Consider the following 21,677-nt stretch of genomic DNA (forward strand, 5'->3'; position numbering starts at 1 on the left):
AGCTACTGTCTGTATGAGTGTTTGTGTGCCACAATGCATCAGCGCAGTAGCTCAATATAATGATACACATCCCAGGGTCTAAAATTGCTTGAATGTCCAAACAGGCAAGCCTTAAAACATACAACTGACAAAGTTTAGTGAAGACACAAGCAAAAGTGATCGTGAGGATGCAAGCTAAAGTGTGTTGTCTCAGCTTTTGAGTTTGCCTCCGTGTTGCTTCCATGCCACTGACTGGACGGGGCGGATTTTTACGTCGGTTAGAGGTTCTGAATTTCGGTTTCGATTAATCGTCCAACCCTAATAGCGATTCAGTTTTTTCCCCATTTCTTTTTACATAAAGGTAAATATTGTTGGCAATATTTAGTAAATACTAATAATTTTAAAATAACAAAATAATTATTTGATTTTAGTCATTCCCATTTGTGATGATGGCACTGACTGCAGGTCAACTCAGTGGTGCACATCCATTCATATATACACTGTCACATCTCTATGAATGGTCATACTTCATAATATCACCCCAGGTATTGCTCTGGACTGACAGCCTGTTTCAGAAGGCCTCCTTTATTAATCGCAGACCAGATTAAAACACACCAAAATGCCTGAAGCCATGAAGGCGTTAGTAATCCTCCAGTAAACACCCGTGCCGTTTGTCAGAATGCTCAATGATCCGTTACAGATAGTGTGGCTTCTCTTTACACTGCCACAGACCACGTGACTGTTTTTTTCACTCGGGTTGCTGTGACTTCAAGTTCAAAGTGTTTAAAAAATAATTATTATTTTAACCTTACCAGGTTACAATTGCAGTTAAATCTGATGGAATTCTACAATTGCTGGGAGTAAATTCTGGTGAATTTTCAACATCATTCATTATAATTTTAGATTTGAGATATTATACATCTTTAGATATTATAGGTTTTAGACAGATTCATGGTGAAATGTTTATTTTTGTATGTTCTTTTTTCCAGTTTGTAGTCAAACTGTGTGCTTAAACTAATTTGTACTTAAACACACACACACACACAAATCTCTTTTGGGTCTTGTGTGTGTGTCAGGTTGCGTTAATGTGATGTATTGTAATATAATATAATTAAAACATTAATAATAAGTGCATATGTTTATTATTAATTAGAATAATTTATATTTTAGCATGTTCTGAGTTGTTCAAAATATTTTTTGAGATTGTTGTTGTTGATTATACTATTTTTTATATTTTAGCTTGTTCCGAGTTATGTCCGTTAATTATTAATAATAATAATCTCAAATATTTTTATGTTCAAGACTCAAAATGTTAACATTATTATTATTATTATATTTTTATATCAATTTTACATATTACTTTAGCCCAGTTTGGAGGAGTGACATACTGTAAATGCCATTTTTCATTTAATATTTTTATGAAAAATGTACTGTACTTTAGCCCAGTTTATATGAGTGACATACATTTTTTATGACATTTACAAACAAAAGGGCTTCAGGCTCTTCACTGTGTTTTAGTCTGGTCTGCTTCTAGAAACACTCCTTTATATGATTAATAAAGGTTGTTTTCTGAAACAGGCTGTTGCAATGCCTCAGAAGATATTATGAAGTATGATCATTCAAGCAGAGCTGACATTTTATATCTGGAAGGAGGTCCACCTTTGAGAAAATACTGTTAGGAGACTTTGACTTTCTCAGATTTTGGTGTTTATGACCTGTGGTCAGGTTTTCAAACTACAGATTAGACCTTGTCCATCCATATAAACCATGTAGTATATATAACCACATAATGTTCTTATTATAGTCTTTATGAATTTGTTTGCAAACTTTTGCAGAGGTAATTCCCTGACTGTCTGTCAGTGAGGCAGTGAGACATAATCCAGCATGAAGGATTTTGTAAATTGATGTCCAGCGTTAATCTCCACCTGGGTTTTGTGTCTGTCACAGAGGCTCTATGACCCTTTCTCATTACAGTGATGAGAGGACGGTAATGGCCATCTGAACCCCTGCGGCGGTCCCACTCAACTCTCTGTGAGAATGTGAGAGTCTGCCAACATCTCACGTGCCGAGCTGCTGGAGGAAGCTGTCTGCATGATAAATAGTGTCTGCCAGCATCCCGTCCAATCAATCAGTCAGTGGAACAGTATCTCTTTAGAGCCGTGATTAACTCTGAAACAGTTGTGTTGGGTTGTGATTTCCCCCAGAGACTCATCTCGCTACAATAGGGCCAGTTCAGTTCGTATTGCTGTGCAATGACAGTAGTTGACCTCAAACCTCAAACCGACCCTACAAAATGTCATTTTGAGCTATAGTTTGTTATTGCACCCCTGGCAGCTTTGAGAATGCAGCACATATGTGCATTGTGCAGTTAATCTTATTTTAATACATTAATCACATTTTTTTGGAGCCGTTCACATTTCTTGCATTAATCTGAACAGTTTTTAATTGTGTTTCTGAGAAAACGCCAGTGTTGTTTTTGTTCACAAAAACTATTTAAAATCATTTTGATTATTTGAAATAAAATAAAATATAAATATTTAATGAAAAACTGACCCGACTTTAATGAAAGTTTGCTATCTTCTTGTGTTAAACTTTGTCTCAGATGTTTCACTTTAAAATTTCTTGAGATGAGAAATAAGACAATTGTTGACAGAGTAAGAGTTTAGGGTATTAAAATGAATATGGATAGCATAACTCAAATCATTTTGTATTGGAAGAATTTGATTAGAAATGTTTGAGTTCATATCGAGACCTTTATCTCAGTCTCAGTCATATCTCAGTCTTTGGAATCTTGGTAAATCTGAGGATGGTTGGAGACATTGTTAATAGTTTTGTCAAATTAAAAATAGTCTGTTTTTTATTTGGTTGAAATCTTTTCTAAGATTTAGAGCTGACACTAGTCTTTGTCTCAGGAGAAACATCTATGGCTGTGGTCCTCAACTTTTTATAAACTTCATGATTCCAGAGGTTTCAGGAACTGTATGTTTTCAGTATATATATTGTTTTAATGTTTTTTAGCATTTTAATTTAGTTTTAATACCTTGATAATAATTTTAAATCATCAGATGTCATGGTTATTGACTCTTTTTTTGATATTCTGTTTTGTTTCCTGTTGTTCCTGTTTCCCTGCTCTATTTAGTTTCGGTTTTCTTGGGTTACTGATTATGTCCTCATGGTTACTTAATATTTGCACCCATCTTTCATTATGTTCGCCTTGTATTTATACTTCCTGTTATGTTCAGTCCCTTGACGGTTCTCGTTTATGATTTATGTAGTTAGCGATTCTCATATGTTGTTCCTGTGATCCCCTAAGTATTTTGCTTCGTCAATTAGGACTGTCTGTTTGTATCTTCTTCATCTTTGTGCGTGCTGACTACATACTACCACCCTTAGAAGTTTGCTGAGGCCCTCTAGTTTGAGAAACAGTAATCTAAGAGAAGAAGGAAACTTACCTAGAAGAAGACTTTGTTTGCTCTCCATTTAATCTCATTGCAGTCTAGGAGAAACAATTGAGATGGCAAAGAGATCTTGTGTCTTTTTTTTTTTTCTTTTTTTTTTCTAGTTAGCTATACTTGTCAATTATTTGGTGTGATTTTTCAATATATTTGACTGTTGTTAATTGAGACTTCACTGCTATAGAGAGTGTAGTGATTGTCTGTATTGATACTGTTTTCCACTCTTTCTCGTGATATATCAGTCCCAAATTTTTCAGGATCCAAGATTACCAGATGACTCACAGTGTGATGTGACATGGCCGTATTTGAGCAAAATGGGCTGTAGGACAGGGCTGGATTTTGAAAAGGCTAATTGTAGTAATTGAAGAACATGTTGTCAGAGCTCATTGATTTCCGTTGCATGTTTCTGTGGCCCTAATTGCATTGATGATGAAGAAGAAGAAGAAGAATAGCAGCTCTCTCTACAGCCACACGTGTATCATTTAAACACATTTGTAATGATTAAGATTTCATTAGGTGCCTTTGTCCAGGAAGTCATTTGTCTTTTTGCCTCACGGCCCGTTCTCAGCCGCACGAGACGCTAATTTAATCTTTTTTTCACGTGTCCTCTTTTTTTTTTTTTTGTCATGCAGAAAGAAAAATAGACCAGCCTTTGTGGGATATTGAGCAGCATGCATTTCACTGCTGAATGAGTGGCCTCAACAAATCAAACACAATGTCATTTTACTGAATACATCGTGCATGAGATGTTCATATCAGTTATGATGAAATAGGTGAACTGCTGCAAGTTTGTATGCCTTCTTAGGAGCAATCTGTGGGTGGTGTCTGATCTGTGACTCTTAAATGAATCACAGTGAGCTGCTAGACAGCATTTTAAGGCATTGTAAGCATGCTCCCAACAGTCCCATGATGCATTACCTCAAGCTCATTCAAGAGCTCTAAATATAGGGGCTATTGTATAAAAATAGTTTCCTCAAGTTGTGAAAAGACAGTGTTTCTCCTATACTTGTGTGTGTGCTGCTGTATTTATTTTTAATGCTTATTAATCCATGAGTACTGCTTCGTTAGATTAGCAACTTGCTAACATCAGACTCTTGTGTAACACTCCTGATAACCACTGTGTAATTCATAGCTGTTATTTATTTGAAACATTCAATGTAGTAATCTATAATTCACTCTATTTTCTGTTTATTTTCATGTTTATTGTTATTTTATTAGTCATCATACATGGTTAGGTTTAGGAGTGAGTAGCGTAGCTTAATGAAAGTGTTTGAAACAAAATACATTTACTACAGAAGTAACACTGCAAACATGTTCTCTGAAAACAAAAACAAAATACTCATGAGAATAGAACTTTTGCTGTTTTTTGCAGTATATTGCAAAAGTAGTATGAATAGTATGTAGACCACAGAGGTGAACATGATTTCAGCACTGTACATCAGTTCATTATTGTTGATCCTAGAACAACATTCCAACCAACCAATCAGATTTGAAGTTTACAGTTTATGTCAAGTTTAGACTTAAAACCAGCGTTTTCAGACAGGAATGTTGTTCCAGGATCAACAAAATACGTTGGAATATGTGGAACACGTCTTACTTGAAAATAACGGCAACCAACGTGGTAATAGTATGCGTTTTCAGTGGAATGTGATCGAAAACCTTTTAACTAGTAGTTTTCTTGTGTTGTTTTCTTGGTGTTTTCTTTGACTTTTAAAGGGATAGTTCACCCTAAAATGAAAATTTAGTCATCATTTACTCACCCTGGTTTTGTTCTAATGCAGTATGCCCTTCTTTCTTTTATGGACCACAAAAAGTGTATTTAAAAAAATGTCCTGCTCACACTCGTACATATAATGGCAGTGAATAGTGACCAGCATCAAGCTTTTTAAAAAAAGACGCAAAACAAAATCACAGAATGTTCACTCGTCTTGCCCAGAAAAAGCACAAAAGTTGTGAGAAATTAAGAATAACAAAAAACACAACATGAAATAAACCCATGTACCTTCTTCTCTGAGGTGAATATATCCATTGTGTTCGTCGCAACAAGAAGTTAGCGCATTCACGTCTCATTCTGACTTTCAACACACAAACAGAGTTCCGGTCCGGTGATATTTGACTCGGTGAAGAAACTACACAGATACTTTTTGGGATTTCTAGGCATTTTATTTCATGTCAATGTTTTTGTTAAACTGGTTTTCTCACAATTTGTGTGCTTTTTCTGGGCGAGTCGGAGTGAACTGAGGCGCTAATAGAGTCTTAGGAAAGCAAACATCGTGCAGCCGTGCAATGAAGAACAACGGCCATGGTCAAAGAATTTCGTTGAATAATGCATTCAATTCGTTTGTTTTTCACCAAATAAACCCTATCGTATACACCAGGGTACAACACCAGGGTGAGTAAATTATGACTTTATTTTCATTTTAGGGTGAACTTTCCCTTTAAGTTCTAAGACTGTGGAAGTCTCTTTTCACAATACATTTTTTGATTCCTAACTGCAGTACCTTTGCCATCAATGTGAGAGAGCTAGTGACAGTTATTTACCATTCTAGATCGAATAGTAGTAGTTGGAGATGCACTGTTCTTCATTTAATTCTTTTTACTTGTTGTTTTACTACTAAAACTTAACCAGAGCACTGAGCCAATCCTAAAAGTTTACTATGCAGCACCCTGAGCTGATTGGAGGCCTAAACCCCTTTGACCTTATTCTGACCTGAATCTCCGCTCCGCTTCTCCCTCCACTTACCTAACTCTCTCCTTTCTCTCTTCCATCGTCCATCCATCCATCCATTCATCCATCCTCTACTCTTCCCCTCTGCTGCTCCTTCTCCTCTCTTCACGTCTGTCCTCCATGGGCCGCCACTGACAGTGAATTTACGTCCAAAATGAAAAACAGGCAAATAGGAACGGCGGCCGGGGGCACCATGACCAAGAGCACCAGCATCGGCGGGGACATGTGCAGTCTGGAGAAGACCGACGGCAGCCAGTCGGACACGGCCGTGGGCCTGGTGGGAACCGACGTCAAGAAACGGCGCTCCAGCATCGGTGCCAAGATGGCGGCGGTCGTGGGGTTGAGTCGAAAGAGCCGCAGCGCCTCGCAGCTCAGCCAGACAGGTAGGAGTCAGATCATGTCTGTCTGTCTCTGTCCTCATGTTTGTCTCTAACTCAGCGTCCTTTACTTTCCTTTTGTTGTCTGTATGTTCTTCTCAACCCTTGTACTTTTCTTGCATCAGCTCTAACAACCTAACAACTTTTGTTTAAACAGCCTGATTCTCAAAGTGTAAATTGGGTCAGTGCAGGACCGAGGACCACCGAATAATTAAGACCCTCTGTTTCACACCTTTCTCTCTTTCTTTCTGTTGCTGTTTCTCTGAAGTGACAAAAGTTCTGTTTGCAGCTTTTTATTTCAGTCGAGTCTGTGATTAATGAATATAAAACTGCTTGAAGTTTGAATCATTCCGTTCTGTTGCATTATGATTGTTTTATTTGGAATATACATAAAAATAACGTGACATTACCATGTTTTTTTGGATGTCTACTCTGGTAATTTCATGTTTTTGGACATTTATTATTTTAATACCATGATTTTCTTTGACTTCATGTATAAGATAATCATTTAGTCCCATGGTATAAATCAAAATATCATTATATTACTTTAGTACATGTCCAAAAACATGGTATTTTAACATTCTATCATAGTAATAACATGTCTTTTTGTTGATGTACAGAAAGTTGATATATTTTTGTGTTGTGGTTGAAGGTTGTTGGATTATGATTGTTTAATTTAAAATGGCAGGTTGCTGGTGAATTTTTTATATCTGGTAAGACAACTGTCCATGTTGCTCATAAATATATTTCATTACAGTTAGCACTCTTGATGATTTTATATTCCCAGGTGCTGCAGTCTGAAGCGTATCGCACTGCTGATGTTACACATATTCCTAACTCTTCTGCCGCAAACACAATAAATGTACTTACTTAAAGTACTCTGGTAGTAAGTGATGGCATTAGATGCTAATACCATGTATGTGGTACTCCAAGCTACTTCCAAGAATATGGTACTGCTAATAAAATGAATACTTTTACTCTGCAAGAATACATTAAATTGATCAAAAAAGACAATAAAGACTTTTATATTATGAAATATTTCTATTTCAAATAAAAGCTGTTCTTTTGAACTTTCTATTCTTCAAAGAATCTTATCAAACAAAATATGAAGCAGCACAACTGTTTTCAACACTGATAATAATAAGAAATGTTTCTTGAGCAACAAATCAGCATATTAGAATGCTTTCTGAAGGATCACGTGACACTGAAAACTGGAGTAATGATGCAGAAAATTCAGCTTTGCGTTACAGGAATGAATTACATTTTAAAGCACACACAACTGCCACATTTTCTCTATATTGTATCATTATGATCTTGTATAGCTGCTTTAATGAGCTCATTGTTCCTGCCTAAATGAATACACGATATTAGCTAACTGCATGATCTGTATTATCTTAGAACTGTACATTTAGACACTTGATCAAATAAATGCAGTCTTGTTGAGCATAAGAGAATTTTTTCAAAAACTTTAAAATCTTACCCACCCCAAACTTTTGAATAGCAGTTGTAGTAGCTTGGATTACCATTTAAATAATGTTTTATTCGGTCGTGGTGTGGTTGTAAATACCATATTATTTTTGTGCATTGACCGAGTACATGTACAATAAATACTATGGTGCATTAATATGCATTAATAATTCAGTAACGTGGTATGTATCAAAGTCCCATAGTATTGCCATTTTACCATCACAAGACTTTTTAAGGGAAAACATTATTAATTCTCTTTAAAAAGCAGTCCTTAGGATCCTTACAACCTTCTCAGTTCTTTTACAGAGTTGTGATTTCTCTTTCCAGCACTCTATAAGCTCTTGTTATGATTCACATAATCTCCGCAAAGACTTTTGTTTCCTGCCATAATCTGTCTGTCTAGAGTTTTCATGGTTTGCTGTAATTGAGGAGCGTGAGTGTATCTCATCTATTGGTGTGAGTGAGCGGCTGATAAAAACACTTTTCAAATTGCCAGTGTGTTTATCCAGAGGTCAGTCGATTTCTTTGCCGTCTGTAGCCCATGCTCGCCCTCTCACCGGCTGGCTCGAGTCTAAAAGGTGGCGTGCAGGTAGATCACATGCCTGAAGAAATGAACACAGCTCGTCAGACGGCTCGTGCTCAGCCTGCACATGGCAGGTGGCCGGCAGTGTTTTTAATAAGTTGGGCTGGTTGCCAGGGGCCGTAGCACTCTGTCATGTCTCGTGGGGTGTGTTGTGTCTTGTCTGCGATGTCTTTGAGCATCCTTCCACTAACAGCGTTTCTGCTTGCAAAAAAGAGGACAAGCACACAGACCGCAGTTGGTCTTATTTTATCTCAACGAAATTGTAGTTTATGTTTCTGCATTAAGCTGATGTGTGCCATATTTTTCAGTGCTAAAATGCATCTTCTTCTTTTCTTTTTTTAAATTATATATTGAAAAAAATATATTGTTTATTACCATTAGAGCTGTTTTCAAGATACGGTACAGTACGCTATATTATTCATGCATGTCATATATCGAGTCTCCATCCGTATTGTGAATTTAATTTATTCAGAAAATCTGAATATCGCAAAAACAATTTGTACCTAAAGCAACTTCTGTCCAATGTGTTCAAGAGAACAAAACTGTCATTTACAAGGAATTTGGCACAAAATAGAAATGTAGAAATGTAATTAATTTCTTGTTTACTAGTGGTCGCTGATAGATGTAGTATTTATTGCTATTTTGAATCAGCTTTTATTTTTATATTTTCAGTTTTTATTTTAATTTTAGTAATTTTAGTACTTCATCTTAAACTTATTTTAAGTTAGTTGCCAATGCAACATTTCTAATTTTCAGTTGTTTTTGAGTTCATCTAATATTTGAATTTTATTTCAGCTTTATTTCAGTTAATGAAAACAAGTTTAGTTTCAAAAGTTTTAGTTTCATTAAAGTTTTAGTCTAGTTTAGTTAATAGTAATAAGATTCTATGCGGTGATATTGTAATATTTAGTTCTTTGAGCAAATTTTTCAGTCACATGACTTGAATCAAGGTCACATGACATTTTTGATGCTTATCTACTCATTAAGGGGCCTTTTACATGACACCGTTTTCAACAAAAAACGTAAAACTTTTTATTTTGGCCGTTCATTTACACAACACTGCTGTTTTGGGGGCCTAAAAATGCAAACGTTTGTGAATGTGTTTTAAAGTGCAAGTTTTTGAAAGCAATACCGTTATCGTCTCCGTGTAAACTACAAAAATGCGAATCTGTGAAAATGGTGACGTCATGCATATTACGTGTTCGGTCTATAGGCCCGTAGTGTTTCTTTACAAAGTGACATCGCCAACTACTGGCCTGGCATGAATAATACAGCGGTTTTAGTTGTTTTCGCGGATCTGTGTGATCAAGGATCATTTTGACAATGTTGTCTTCTGTATTTGTAAAATGCAAAGGAAAAAAACTTCAGTTTTTAGTACATCGTTGTCGTGAAAACATACCCTTATTCCGTAAATGTGCTTCTTTCATAATTTATTTGCATGTCTTCTTAATAATGAAAAAAGATCTCTTTTCAGATCTTGTTGTCGTCTGTCATTTTTTATGCAATGTGTCAGTTTTTATATAACAGCACAATCCGTGGTTAATGATATCTAACAATTGCTTGAGACAAAACAGACCAGACAGATTTTCTTCCTTTTTGAAGAAAAATTAGAAACAAACTCGACACTGAGAATTCCAACCAAACATGTGAGAAATGGATGTTCATAGTGAGGTCCGGTCTGCTGTTTTATTTGATGCTTCAGAGAGCCGCCTGCTCAGTGTCACGCTCAATACGGCAGCACGGTTTCACCGAGAACAGGAAATCAGGTCTGGCTGAGATGTGCAGCTTCAAACAACAACACCAGCTCATGAGATGTGAATCATAGAGCGTATCAATTTTTCAGGCAAAGCTTTTAGGTGGTGTACACGTGCAGACCTGTGAAATCCCTGGCCTGTTTCTCAAAGCCGAGTCCGACTCTCCGGCTGCTTCCTGCTCCACTTTGTTGTGCTTAATTCAGAACGCCTGAAAGCTTTTTAGAGAGGGCATATAGCACAGATACACATTTTAAAAAGAGGTTATTCTAGGGCTGTACTGTGTCAGAAGATGTGTGTTTGAAATGCGCATATACACACACACTAAACTGCAGAAGATGTCCTGAGACTGTACATTTACTTCTTTTTCTCTATGAAGTCTTTATGGTGCATGCAGATTTAGACTCGCTGTAGAAAATGTATGTGTGCATTTTTATCTGGAGTTATACTATTTTTGTATGGATGGATGGATGGATGGATAGAATACAGTATCATCATTTCCGCAAAAATATTAAGCAGCACTGTTTTCATCATTGATAATAGTAAGAAATGTTTCTTGAGCAGTAAATCAGCACATTAGAATGATTTCTGAAGGATCATGTGACACTGAAGACTGGAGTAATGATGCTGAAAATTCAGCTTTGCCTTCACAGGAATAAATTAAAATATTTTAAATATATTAACATTTTTAAATATACGGAAGAGAATTAGGGCCAAGCAATAATAAAACAATAAAACCATCTCGATATTAAAGTTGTTAAATTTCGAGAAAAAAATGGTTAAATTTCAAGAAAAAGGTCGTTAAATTTCAAGAAAAGTCGAGATAAAATGTTGAGAATAAACTCGTTAAATTACAAGAAAAAAAATTCGTTAAATTTCGAGAAAAAAGTCGAGATAAAATGTTGAGAATAAAGTCATTAAGTTATGAGAAAAAATTGGTAAAATTACGAGAACAAATTTGTTAAATTACGAATTTGTTCTCATAATTTAACGACTTTTTTCTCGTAATTTAATGACTTGATTCTCAACATTTTATCTCGACTTTTTCTCTAAATTTAACAAGTTTTTTCTCATAATTTAACGAGTTTATTCTCAAAATTTTATCTCAACTTTTTTCTTGAAATTTAGCAACTTTAATCTCTACCCGATGGTTTTATTTTTTTTATTATTGCTTGGCCCTAATCCTCTTCCGTAAAAAAATATTATTATAAAACACATTTATTTTAAATTGTAACAATATTTCACAATCTTACTGTTTTTACTGTATTTCCAATCAAATAAAACCAGCCTTGGTGAGCATAAAAGCAACTTCTTTCAAAAATGTCCAGTTAAATTATCTAAAAGTCACTGCTGATTTAATGCTGACTTAATAGGCCTTTATGATTATGATGAAGTGCAGTGACATTCACATTAGCTAGGTGAACAGGTGTTTTGCGTCATAGCTGTTACTATTTTAGTGTATTTTAGTGTGTCTGCATCCAGGATCAGAACTGTCCATATTGTATTTACATGGAATATTTTGCCTCCGTAGTACAGGTTATATTACTGTATCTCTGCACTGTGAGTGTCCATGAGAGACTGCTGGAGTCCTGCAGACTGCTCTAATTAATCTTTGATGACAAGTTCTGCAGGAGAGAGCTTCACGGAGCTGAATCCTCACGGTTTTATTCATGACCAAGCTGAATCATCGTTCTGATTTATGGTGCCCGATTGTTCCTCTCTGCGTTTTTAGAGTTCTGAATTCTCTTGTAATTATACCCAGCGCTCCATGGAGCTCACATCTAACCTCTGCTGATCTTCTCTTGCCTCCAGATCTTTGTCAGCAAAGTGGCCAGACTTGCAAGTGCAGATGAAAACTCCTGATGTTCGGTGCTCTTATATGCTTATATTTTTATGCTCACCCTGGCAAAACACAAGCCAAGACTTTTTTTGCTCAGATACGGCTCTTTTATGGCTCAGGAGTTCTATATATAATTTTTCTGCAGTGTAAACAGATGTTATACAGAACTATAACATTATTGTTAGCTCAGATTATTTGGTAGCGATTCATGAGTAATTCCAGTCTTACTTTCTGCACGATCCTTGGGTTTATAACAAATCTGCATTGCGCCAGCCTGTGGTCTTCATTGGCTGTTCGTGAACAATGTCTGTTTTACCTGCCCTCAAACATTGTAGATGTAGCTGAGGCCTGGAAGATTTTGGTTTGTTGATGACATGTCGAGAAGGTGCTGTTTTCTGCACTGCAAAAGCAAATCCTCTTTTCATGCACTTCTAAAGGATGAGGACTCGGCCTCGAATTGATGCATTAAAACCGACGCTTCCTTACTGTTCTTATCACTGTGTATCAAGCGATGAGGAAGATCCAGAGCTGAAATCCAGATATGGTAATGGACATTTCATTTACGCGCTTTAAACGGAATACCAATCACATCAGACTGGGCCATCTGACCAATCAGAGCAGAGTAGGCTCTCAGAAAGGAGGGGTTTAGAGAGGCAGAATCTTTGATCGAACCATTTCAGACACTGTGAGAAATTAGATGCATATTATGAGAAAATTAAAGTGTTTTTTGACATTGGATGCATACGCACATATTCTAGGAGACTGCAAAACAAAAATAGGAACCTTTAAAATAGCATCAACAATGCTTGTAATCAAAGTGACATTACTGATATTTTTGCTAAATTTGAACAGAAGATCTGAGCAAAAACTTCCATTTTGTTCTGGTCCATTGTTATTCAGCAGAAACAATTGAGAAATTAAGGCTCTCTCATTTTTCTTTCCTGTGGGAAGATTGTAAAGATCTCACACCCACGGGAGCATCTCTCTCTCTGCTTCATTCTAATAGATTTTTAAAAATCCCACAGGCTCCTAATGCATCCTGGGAAAGCTGAAACCACTGGTGTGCCCATCAGTGTAATCGATGTAATCTCATCCGTGTGCCCTTAGCCTTCAGTCCTGGAGCATTTGAGCTTCCGTGAAATCTCATGGAGGGCTCATATGCTACAGGAGCGAGACCCATATGAATATGTTTCCCGGACGAGGAAGTGGTTTTTCACTCCTAGGTGCCATTGAGACTAGAACATGCTACAGAATCTCTTATGTGTTGAAGTATATAACATAATAACGTACGCTCTTAGAATGAAAGGTTTTATAAAGGCATTGATCGTTCCATGAAGAACCTTTAACATCCATGGAACCTTTTCATTGTACAAAAGGTTCTTTATAGTGGAAAATGGTTCTTTAGATTATTAAAACATTATTCACACTAAGAAAAAAAAATGTACTTTTAAGAACTGTTTTTTCAAAAGTTCTTTTGGGAATCAAAAAATAGTTCTTTTATTGCATTGCTTTGAAAAGTATGGAAGCTTGCTTCTGGCATGGAATTGACCATTCGGAAAGACCCAACCCCTTTAGTTACTGTTGCCATGCCGCTCTCACGCCACACATCATGTTCTCGCACAGTGAACAATACATCGTGGAGCAAAGAGGACACTGACAACACGTCGTCAGACAAGACAAAGCAGGTTACTTTTGATATGAAACAAAGTCTCAAATTTCAATTTTTTTTAGTTTTTAAAGAAATTTAAACAATAAATACAATAAATAATGTGTCGTGACAGATCGCTGTACCCCCTCAGTTCAAGCAGCTCATGAACCGATCACCTCTTCCTACTAGTTCATTTATAGTGTAGTGATTTTGGACTAGTCTCACTCGAGGGTACCACAAATTTAGTGGTTTATGGTCTTAGATATTAATATTAATATTTTGTATTAATATTAATATTGAGTCAGATGATTCCTTCCAATATTTTCGGGGCACCAGTCAAGTTTCACCTTGAAAATAAAGAACAATCATGGAAGATTGTTGACTGAATAAATGGATTTTATTAACAAAAGGATAGACAAGAGTAACTAATGTATACCTTGGTAGGCAAGTTTGTATAGTTTGCATGTACACAAACAACACTCATGAAGTATATAGAGTTCTTGATAATAAAAATGGAGAAGATTTGCTCCATTGTGTCCACTGCGTGTCTATTTTGTGTCCTTTGTGACTTCTAGTCACACAGCAAAACCTGTCTGGTGAGTGGAGTTCAGTTTACACCTCAGGTCTAACGACTGAGGGGCTGGGGTGATCAGTGGGGGAGAATGGTGATAGAATTAGCCTGCTCAATGACATGCTAATGTCATCTTTCTTCCTTTCCACAAATGGTCAGGGTGATTGTCTTGATAGGCTTATCTGCTAGCCTATCTATTCCCTTGTTTGCTTCTCTTGGAGGTGTGAGTTTTGGAGTCCTGTGCTTTTCATCATGGCAGATGAGGTGATGAGGGGAGTCTTCCCTCATGTCTGCCTGCTGATCACTACAATAGCATCAAATAAACATGAATGAACATCAGAAGGAATGTTGTTTCAACCGTGGAAAGACATCAGTACACACCATTTTTCAAGTTCAAGTCCACCTACGTTAATCTAATATCTCCTCTGACTGCTTTATTGGACAAAATTGTGGATTCAGCGTTATGATTTGTTAGATCGGTTGTCGATCAAACTCCTGGCGATAGGTCAATTGCGAGTTTATATCTTGCAATTCTGACATTTTTTCTCAGAATTGCAAGTTTATTATTTTATATCTCGCATTTACAAGTTTATATCTAACAGTTCTGAGGAAAAAAGTCCAAATTGCGAAATAAGAAGTCTCAATTTTAAGAAATATCTCATTTATATCTCACAGTTCTGACTTTCTTTCTTTCTCAGAATTGTGAGATATAAACTCACAATTGCGAGTTATAAAATCAGAATTGCAAGATACAGTCAACTTGTAAAGATGTAAACTTACAATTGACTTTTTTCTCGCAATTGCGAGTTTGTCTCGCGATATTTAGCTTTTTTCAAAGTGTAATGTAAATGTTCATGTGTGCGGCTTTGATCATTTCTTGTTTAAATAAGATACAGGTTTTTGCACTGAAATACAGCATGCAAAAGTAACTCTTTTGTGAAGTTGTACCCGTGTCCTCAAATGTGCACATGGGTCTTGCAGCATACACTGAGATTTAAGGTATTCGGGAGGCGTTCGCTTTCCAAACACACTCCTGCCTGTTTTAAAATACAATTGTTTTAATTATTGGCAGCCTCTTGTAGCTCTTTTTATAGATAATTTTCCATGGTGTCCTCCATACTGCAGCTTTTCTGAGGATTTATGCTGTGTTCAATTGTAAACAATGTGGTTTGGAAATGAGCAGTCTGGGAAAATATTGCAGACACTTGAAAGGCTTCTTTGAGTGGCTCTTAAAAACCCTTTTCCAGAGAATCACTTTGAGGCAGAGCAGAAGGGACATCAGAAGAGTAGACGCCACTCGGCAAGGGTAGATGGCAGGAAATGCAGCATCACAGGGGATGGAGGGGAATGTTCAAGACCTATCTTGGCAGCCTGCTTGATTAGGTTCCTCCTCCAGATTAGGAGCAGATACACAGCACGCTATATAAAATACTTAAAGGGGACCTATAATGCCCCTTTTACAAGATGTAATATAAGTCTCTGATGTCCTCAGAATGTGTGTGTGAAGTTTCAGCTCAAAATACCCCACAGATCATTTATTATAGCTTGTCAAATTTGCCCCTATTTGTGTGTGAGCAAAAATACACTGTTTTTGTGTGTGTCCCTTTAAATGCAAATGAGCTGCTGCTCCCAAACCCCTATTCAGAATAGGGCGGAGCTTTAACAGCTTGCACTTCGGTTGCTCAAAATCAACAAAGCTGGAGAATCTCACGCAGCCAAAATGACGATTGTCGGTAACGGTGTTCAGCCTTACATCGTTCAAACCGGAGTCGACACTGATGGAGAGACTCAGGAAGAAGTTACAACTTTTAGAATGAAACTGGACATTTCTGAATGGTTAGTGGATAAATTTATGTAGTTGCTGTGGAGTTGATTCAACTCATCGACTAGCATGTGCCATCATGTTAATTTTTTGTGCACATCCAGCACTGAATTGATCTTCGTTTGTGAAGCAGTCTGGCGTAAAATGATGGCATGGCAACAACACGTTACTACAACAACTCTTCCTCTTTTCTAAAGCAGCCCAACATGGCCTCGCCCCATTTGTTGCCCTCTTTGTCTGAAGATTAAGCACCTGTTTTCACTGACCCAAGTGTTTTTGGCCATTTTGTATCCTGTTCTTAGAAAGTGGCACGATTTAGATGTTATTGTAGTTAGGTGGTATGAGTCAAAACACTAGGAGCCCCTGGCGCTGTTGAGAGCGCCACTCTCATGCAAAGCTGACTCTGCAAGTGTGTTTACAAGTTGTAATGTACGTGAGGTTAAACAGGCAAAGGGTTCAGAGGGGACAGACGAGTTTCAGCTTGTTATTTTTTGGAGCTTGTCCCAATAAAGTTCACGTAGGACTTGACATGGTCAGAACTTTTTAGACTTACCTGACAGAACATCATGTGAAACCCCTCATCTGGTAGAACAAACATTCTGTACTGATAATGAACATTACAGCAGCTCCTTCTTTCCACACTTGTGAAATTTGTCTCTGTATAATCGTCTACCTCTGACCTTCACAGATTTAAAGCTGCTCGATGTCTTTTTGGGTGCTAAAATACTTAGCAGTTAGAATGCCCCTAAAATTCAAGATTTCAGGGCCAAAAATGCCCCTATATGAGTTTTTGCCTCACATTTATATCATATGATATAGTTAAGCAATATCACACGAGTGATGTTTTTGTCTCATGTATAGGCCTATACGATATAGTTAAGCAATATCACACAAGTAACGAGTGCAATATCACGAGTGATGTTTTTGTCCCGAATAGCACGAGTGAAAATGTGATATTGATTTTATACAACAGTTCAATAAATAAGAAGTTCATATTGTGTTATATTTTAGACACAATACTGCCTGCTTTTGTTCAATTTTACCAATGAAAATATTACCTATAAAGCCAGAGCAGAACTGTTGTGCGTCTCTGAGCAACATACAGCGGTGCTTTGTTTCCGAATGAATCTGTGTTTTGAGCAAATCAATCGGGTGAACCAATGATTCAATGACCCACTCATAAAGTGAGCCATTTACTTCGTTCCTGAATGAATGTTTGAACGAATCAAGTGAGTGAATGAATGAATGAATGACTCAATGACTTACTCATTTAGACATTTACCGCCACCTACTGCCAGTTTTAGTTACTTATTTAGATTATATTTCATTTTTCCATATTACTAAAAAACCCATTAAAGGAATAGTTCACCCCAAAAATTAAATTCTGTCATAATTTACTCAGCCTCATAGCCATTGAACCTAAAAGTTTATAATAAATTCTGTTTAACCAAATAAAAAGGTTTTTTTCGAAGGCTACTTTTTTGTTATGTCCATTTGATGCTTTTCTCATTTAACACAATAATGACTTTAAAATATCTTTTGGGGGTAATTTCTCAGCCAACTTTGATGTGCAATTAATTAAATTAGATTAACTAAATTTCTCTGCCAATACCAATAGCCGAATTTTCAGAATGATATCTGCCGATGCCGATTGTTTGATTTTCTTAAAGTCCCCCTGTAGTCAATAATTTTATCTCTTAAAAATCATCTTTGATCACTAAAATGACATATTTAAATGTTTTTTTCCTATGGAAAAAAAAATCTTCATGCCTTAAAATAGCTTGAATGTAACTCTACACCTTTGCTTAATTTAGTATGCGCGGATCTATGAATATGCTAATTAGCCCTGCCTCCACTCACTCGCACGAGTGCAGAGATCCACTCGGTCAACTTACTAAGGGGAAACGCTGCACAATGGTATTGCTCTTTACAACGTCGGACACATAACAGTAATTAATACGATAAGCCTTTTGCTTGACTACGTTATCAAACAGCTAATGATGTGTTGCTAATGTTATTGTTCATGTTAAAAAATTTGGCTAATAATAATAATCAAGTCACCAATTAATGAGCTGAATGGCTGTACTTTCCAGATTCTCTGATATATTGGTACTTGTGCCCTCTTTAATGACAAGAGTCCGGGTACATGATAGTTGTAAGTGTTGAACACAGAACTGATTAGGTAAATTGTCCTAAATTGCCGTTAACTAGATTAGACATATTTAATTAATACCACACGTTAATAAGTTTGCAGCAGGTGTGTATGGTAAAATGCAGATGAAGAAAGTAGCGCACGAGTATCTTCTGCTGTGACAAACCCGGTTACCTGACAGGAAACAGAGCAAGTCACATTCTCTGTAGCCATGGTGATCTGTGCGAACTGCAGATTTTCCTCTGATCCGATTTTCACCGGCCCCCTCTCACCCCCTCACTAGATGTTATGCAAATGTTCGGATCTCGGAAGGTGGAATGTTGCCCCAGCCGCGTTCCGTCGATCCTGGAATGAGAAAAAAATATGTGAAGATGAAGCAGTAATTCATCTTATCCTTAGCCCTGATCTCAGTGCTGTACTTTGGCTTGACGAGAATGTAATTGGTCTCAGTGGGGCTTTGTGAGTATGTGTGGCCGTAGATAAGCCGGCTCAGTTCTCTTCTATCTTGTCTGGTAGATGAGCTGGATATGCACTTTGTTACATCTCTTCTGAGGACATCATTTTCGCCAAACCCTAAATTTAGTGTTTAGAGACGGAAAGTTTTATTCAGACTTTCCCTCTATCTTTGGCAAGTTAATAAATGAATAGAACATGCAGTGTCATTCTAATTATGTGGGAACAAGCAAATTTTTTTTAAAAAGGGGCCAATGTTTGTTGTGTTCTACGGTGCCCCTAAAGGGACATTGTTATAAAAAAATGAGATAGGAAGAAAAATTATATGTCAGTGCTTTTGCGTTCTCTCGCAAATCTATTGTGTTTCCCCAAGAAGCTTTGTATTCGCTCGCAAAATGTTTGCGTTCCCCCGAGAAACTTTGCATTCACTCGCAAAGAATACAAAAGTTTTGTTTGGGGAAACGCAAAAGCATTGAAATAAATTTTTTTCCTCCCATCTCATATTTTTTTCCATCCCCATGTCCCTTTACGGGCTCCGTAGTGTTCTCATTGTTAGCTAAAACTATTGAGAAAAAAAAAAAAAAAAAAAAAAACTTTTCTACATTTTTAAAATATAAAAATTAGATGAAAAACTTAAATGTAAAAAAAAATTTAAAAATTAAAAATGTTGCTTTGTCAATTACCAGAAATATGGTTAAGTTGAAGCATAAAATATTCTAAAACTGAATTTCTTTTTTTATTTTTTTAAAATATAAATATTAGATGAAAAACTTAAATATAAAAAAAATGTTGCTTTGTCAATTACAATAAATATGGTTTAGCTGAAATACAACAAAAAATCTAAAACCAAAATTACTAAAACGTAAATATTAAATTAAAGCTAGTTCAAAACATCAATAAATACTGTAATAGTATATAAATGTTAGCTTTCAGAATTCCTTCCTAGAACAAAATTAATCTATTATCAACGTTTAACATATGAAAGGATTTTTACATAGACATCTAAAAGGTACAGCAGCAAAATTACAGCCTGTTGAATTCTAAAGATTAGAAAGAGGGTAGAAATAGTCATAAGAAGTTAAATTATATTTTTGATGCAAAAAGAAACAAAAAAGTAGGACATAACCACTTGAAATGAAGACTAGCACATTCTGAACTAGAAATGTGTATGAAGTGCCTGTCATAGGAAAAGCCCATATCATGAATAATAATAAGACAGTTGCTTTCCTATTGGATTAAATCACTCGGTCTCATGAATTATTACAAGACACTGCTGATTATAGTGTGTTGAGTGTAAGTAACAAACAAAAATAAATAAATAAAGATCTAAATGAAAAGTTTTATAGTGGTTCATGACCTTTAAAGAACTTTCACCATGGTAACATTCTTTTGCCAAGATAGGGAAAAAAAGATATTGAGATTTCCAGGTCACACATAATCACAGAAGACATTCAAGCAATCTAGGAAAAATTAGTTGTGGGAATGTAATTAAGTACATTTTCTCTTTCTGTTGTTCATGAAGCATGTTATTTTCACTTTTTAAGGTCAGGCCATGATGATCGTCACAGGTTTATCTCCGATCATTGGTTGTAAAGATAAAGATAATGCATATCCAACAGAGTGTCACCATGGTGACAGAGCTGATCAGATGCTGTGCTGCCATATGAACCAGATTTACAAAGACACGGTGTTGAAGGTGAAGAAAGTCTGACTGTGTTTTAATGAATAAAACGTACAATATGCTTTGTTTTTGCTGGCTTGGCTCTCTCTATTTACACATTAATGATAGTATATTTGACACAAGTCAAAATTTTGATAATTTTCACAAAATTTTCATGGCTCCCAGAATATTTTGTTGTATGAATATCTGAATATTCAGTATATCAAAATAAATAAATAAATAAATAAATAAATAAAATTCTAGCTTCATGCATTCTTTTTATCAACACTTGAATGTGGGCTAATTTCATTTAAAAAAGCAACATTTTGAACAAAAAGCTGAGAAAATAGTGTTTTTGTCTAAGTCTACGTTCACACCGTCAGTCCAAATCTGATTATTTATGTTTCCGAATGGAATCTGATCTAAAGATTCATTTACACTACAAATGATGTACTAGAAACAGAAAAGTTTTTCCTTTGCGTTTTTCACGTACAGACGACAACATTGTCATAACGATCCCTGTTCACACGGATCCATGAAAACAATTAAAAATGTTGTATTTTGCTGCCAGGCCAGTTGTTGGCGATGTCACTTTATAAAGAAACACTACACACCTATAGACTGAACATGTAATACGCATGTGCATGACGTCACCAGTTTCACAAATTTGTGTTTTTGTAGTCTATGTGGAGACGATAACGGTGTTGTTTTCAAAAACTTGCACTTTGAATCCCGTTTTCAAAAGTTTGTGTTTTCAGACCCCAAAACACCGTTGTTGTGTAAATGAACAGCCAAAATGCATACAAAGTTTTCCGTTTTTATTTGAAAACGATGTTGTGATGTTATCTCTGCTGGTCTCAATTATATTGTAATTTTCTGCTTGACCGGCATTTTGCAACAACACAACCTTGTTTCTTCAGCGACTTTCAGCATGTTTCCTATAACAACGTGTGACATATTTACATTTTACGTACTGTAAGACAGTGATATAAACCACGCGAAATATGATTAGAGAGGTCAGACTGAAACAGATCAAAAATATTGTTGTACCAAGTCGGTACTGAAAATGTAAAAATGTGACACTTTGAGCGCTGTTGAGCTGATTCGTAAACGCCTCCGATTGGCCGTTGTGTTCACGCGCTCAACATATATGTCTGTGATTGGGTACAATGATCAACGCTTCAAAAACAT

General features: G+C 36.2%; 1 protein-coding gene across 31 annotated transcripts in view; it reads left to right on the forward strand.

The window, feature by feature from the left end:
- The window catches only part of rims2a (regulating synaptic membrane exocytosis 2a), a 215,903-nt gene that overhangs the window by 179,582 nt on the left and 14,644 nt on the right, over positions 1–21,677 (forward strand). For 29 of the 31 annotated variants that reach the window (XM_048151902.1, XM_048151905.1, XM_048151907.1 and 26 more), the window contains one exon: positions 6,301–6,545. In XM_048151902.1, coding sequence (XP_048007859.1) covers positions 6,301–6,545 — 245 coding nt within the window. The remainder of the gene's footprint in view (positions 1–6,300; positions 6,546–21,677) is intronic. The other 2 variants (XM_048151908.1, XM_048151913.1) reach the window with 1 other exon arrangement.

The sequence above is a fragment of the Megalobrama amblycephala genome, linkage group LG13 (assembly GCF_018812025.1).
Source record: "Megalobrama amblycephala isolate DHTTF-2021 linkage group LG13, ASM1881202v1, whole genome shotgun sequence".
NCBI lineage: Eukaryota > Metazoa > Chordata > Actinopteri > Cypriniformes > Xenocyprididae > Megalobrama > Megalobrama amblycephala.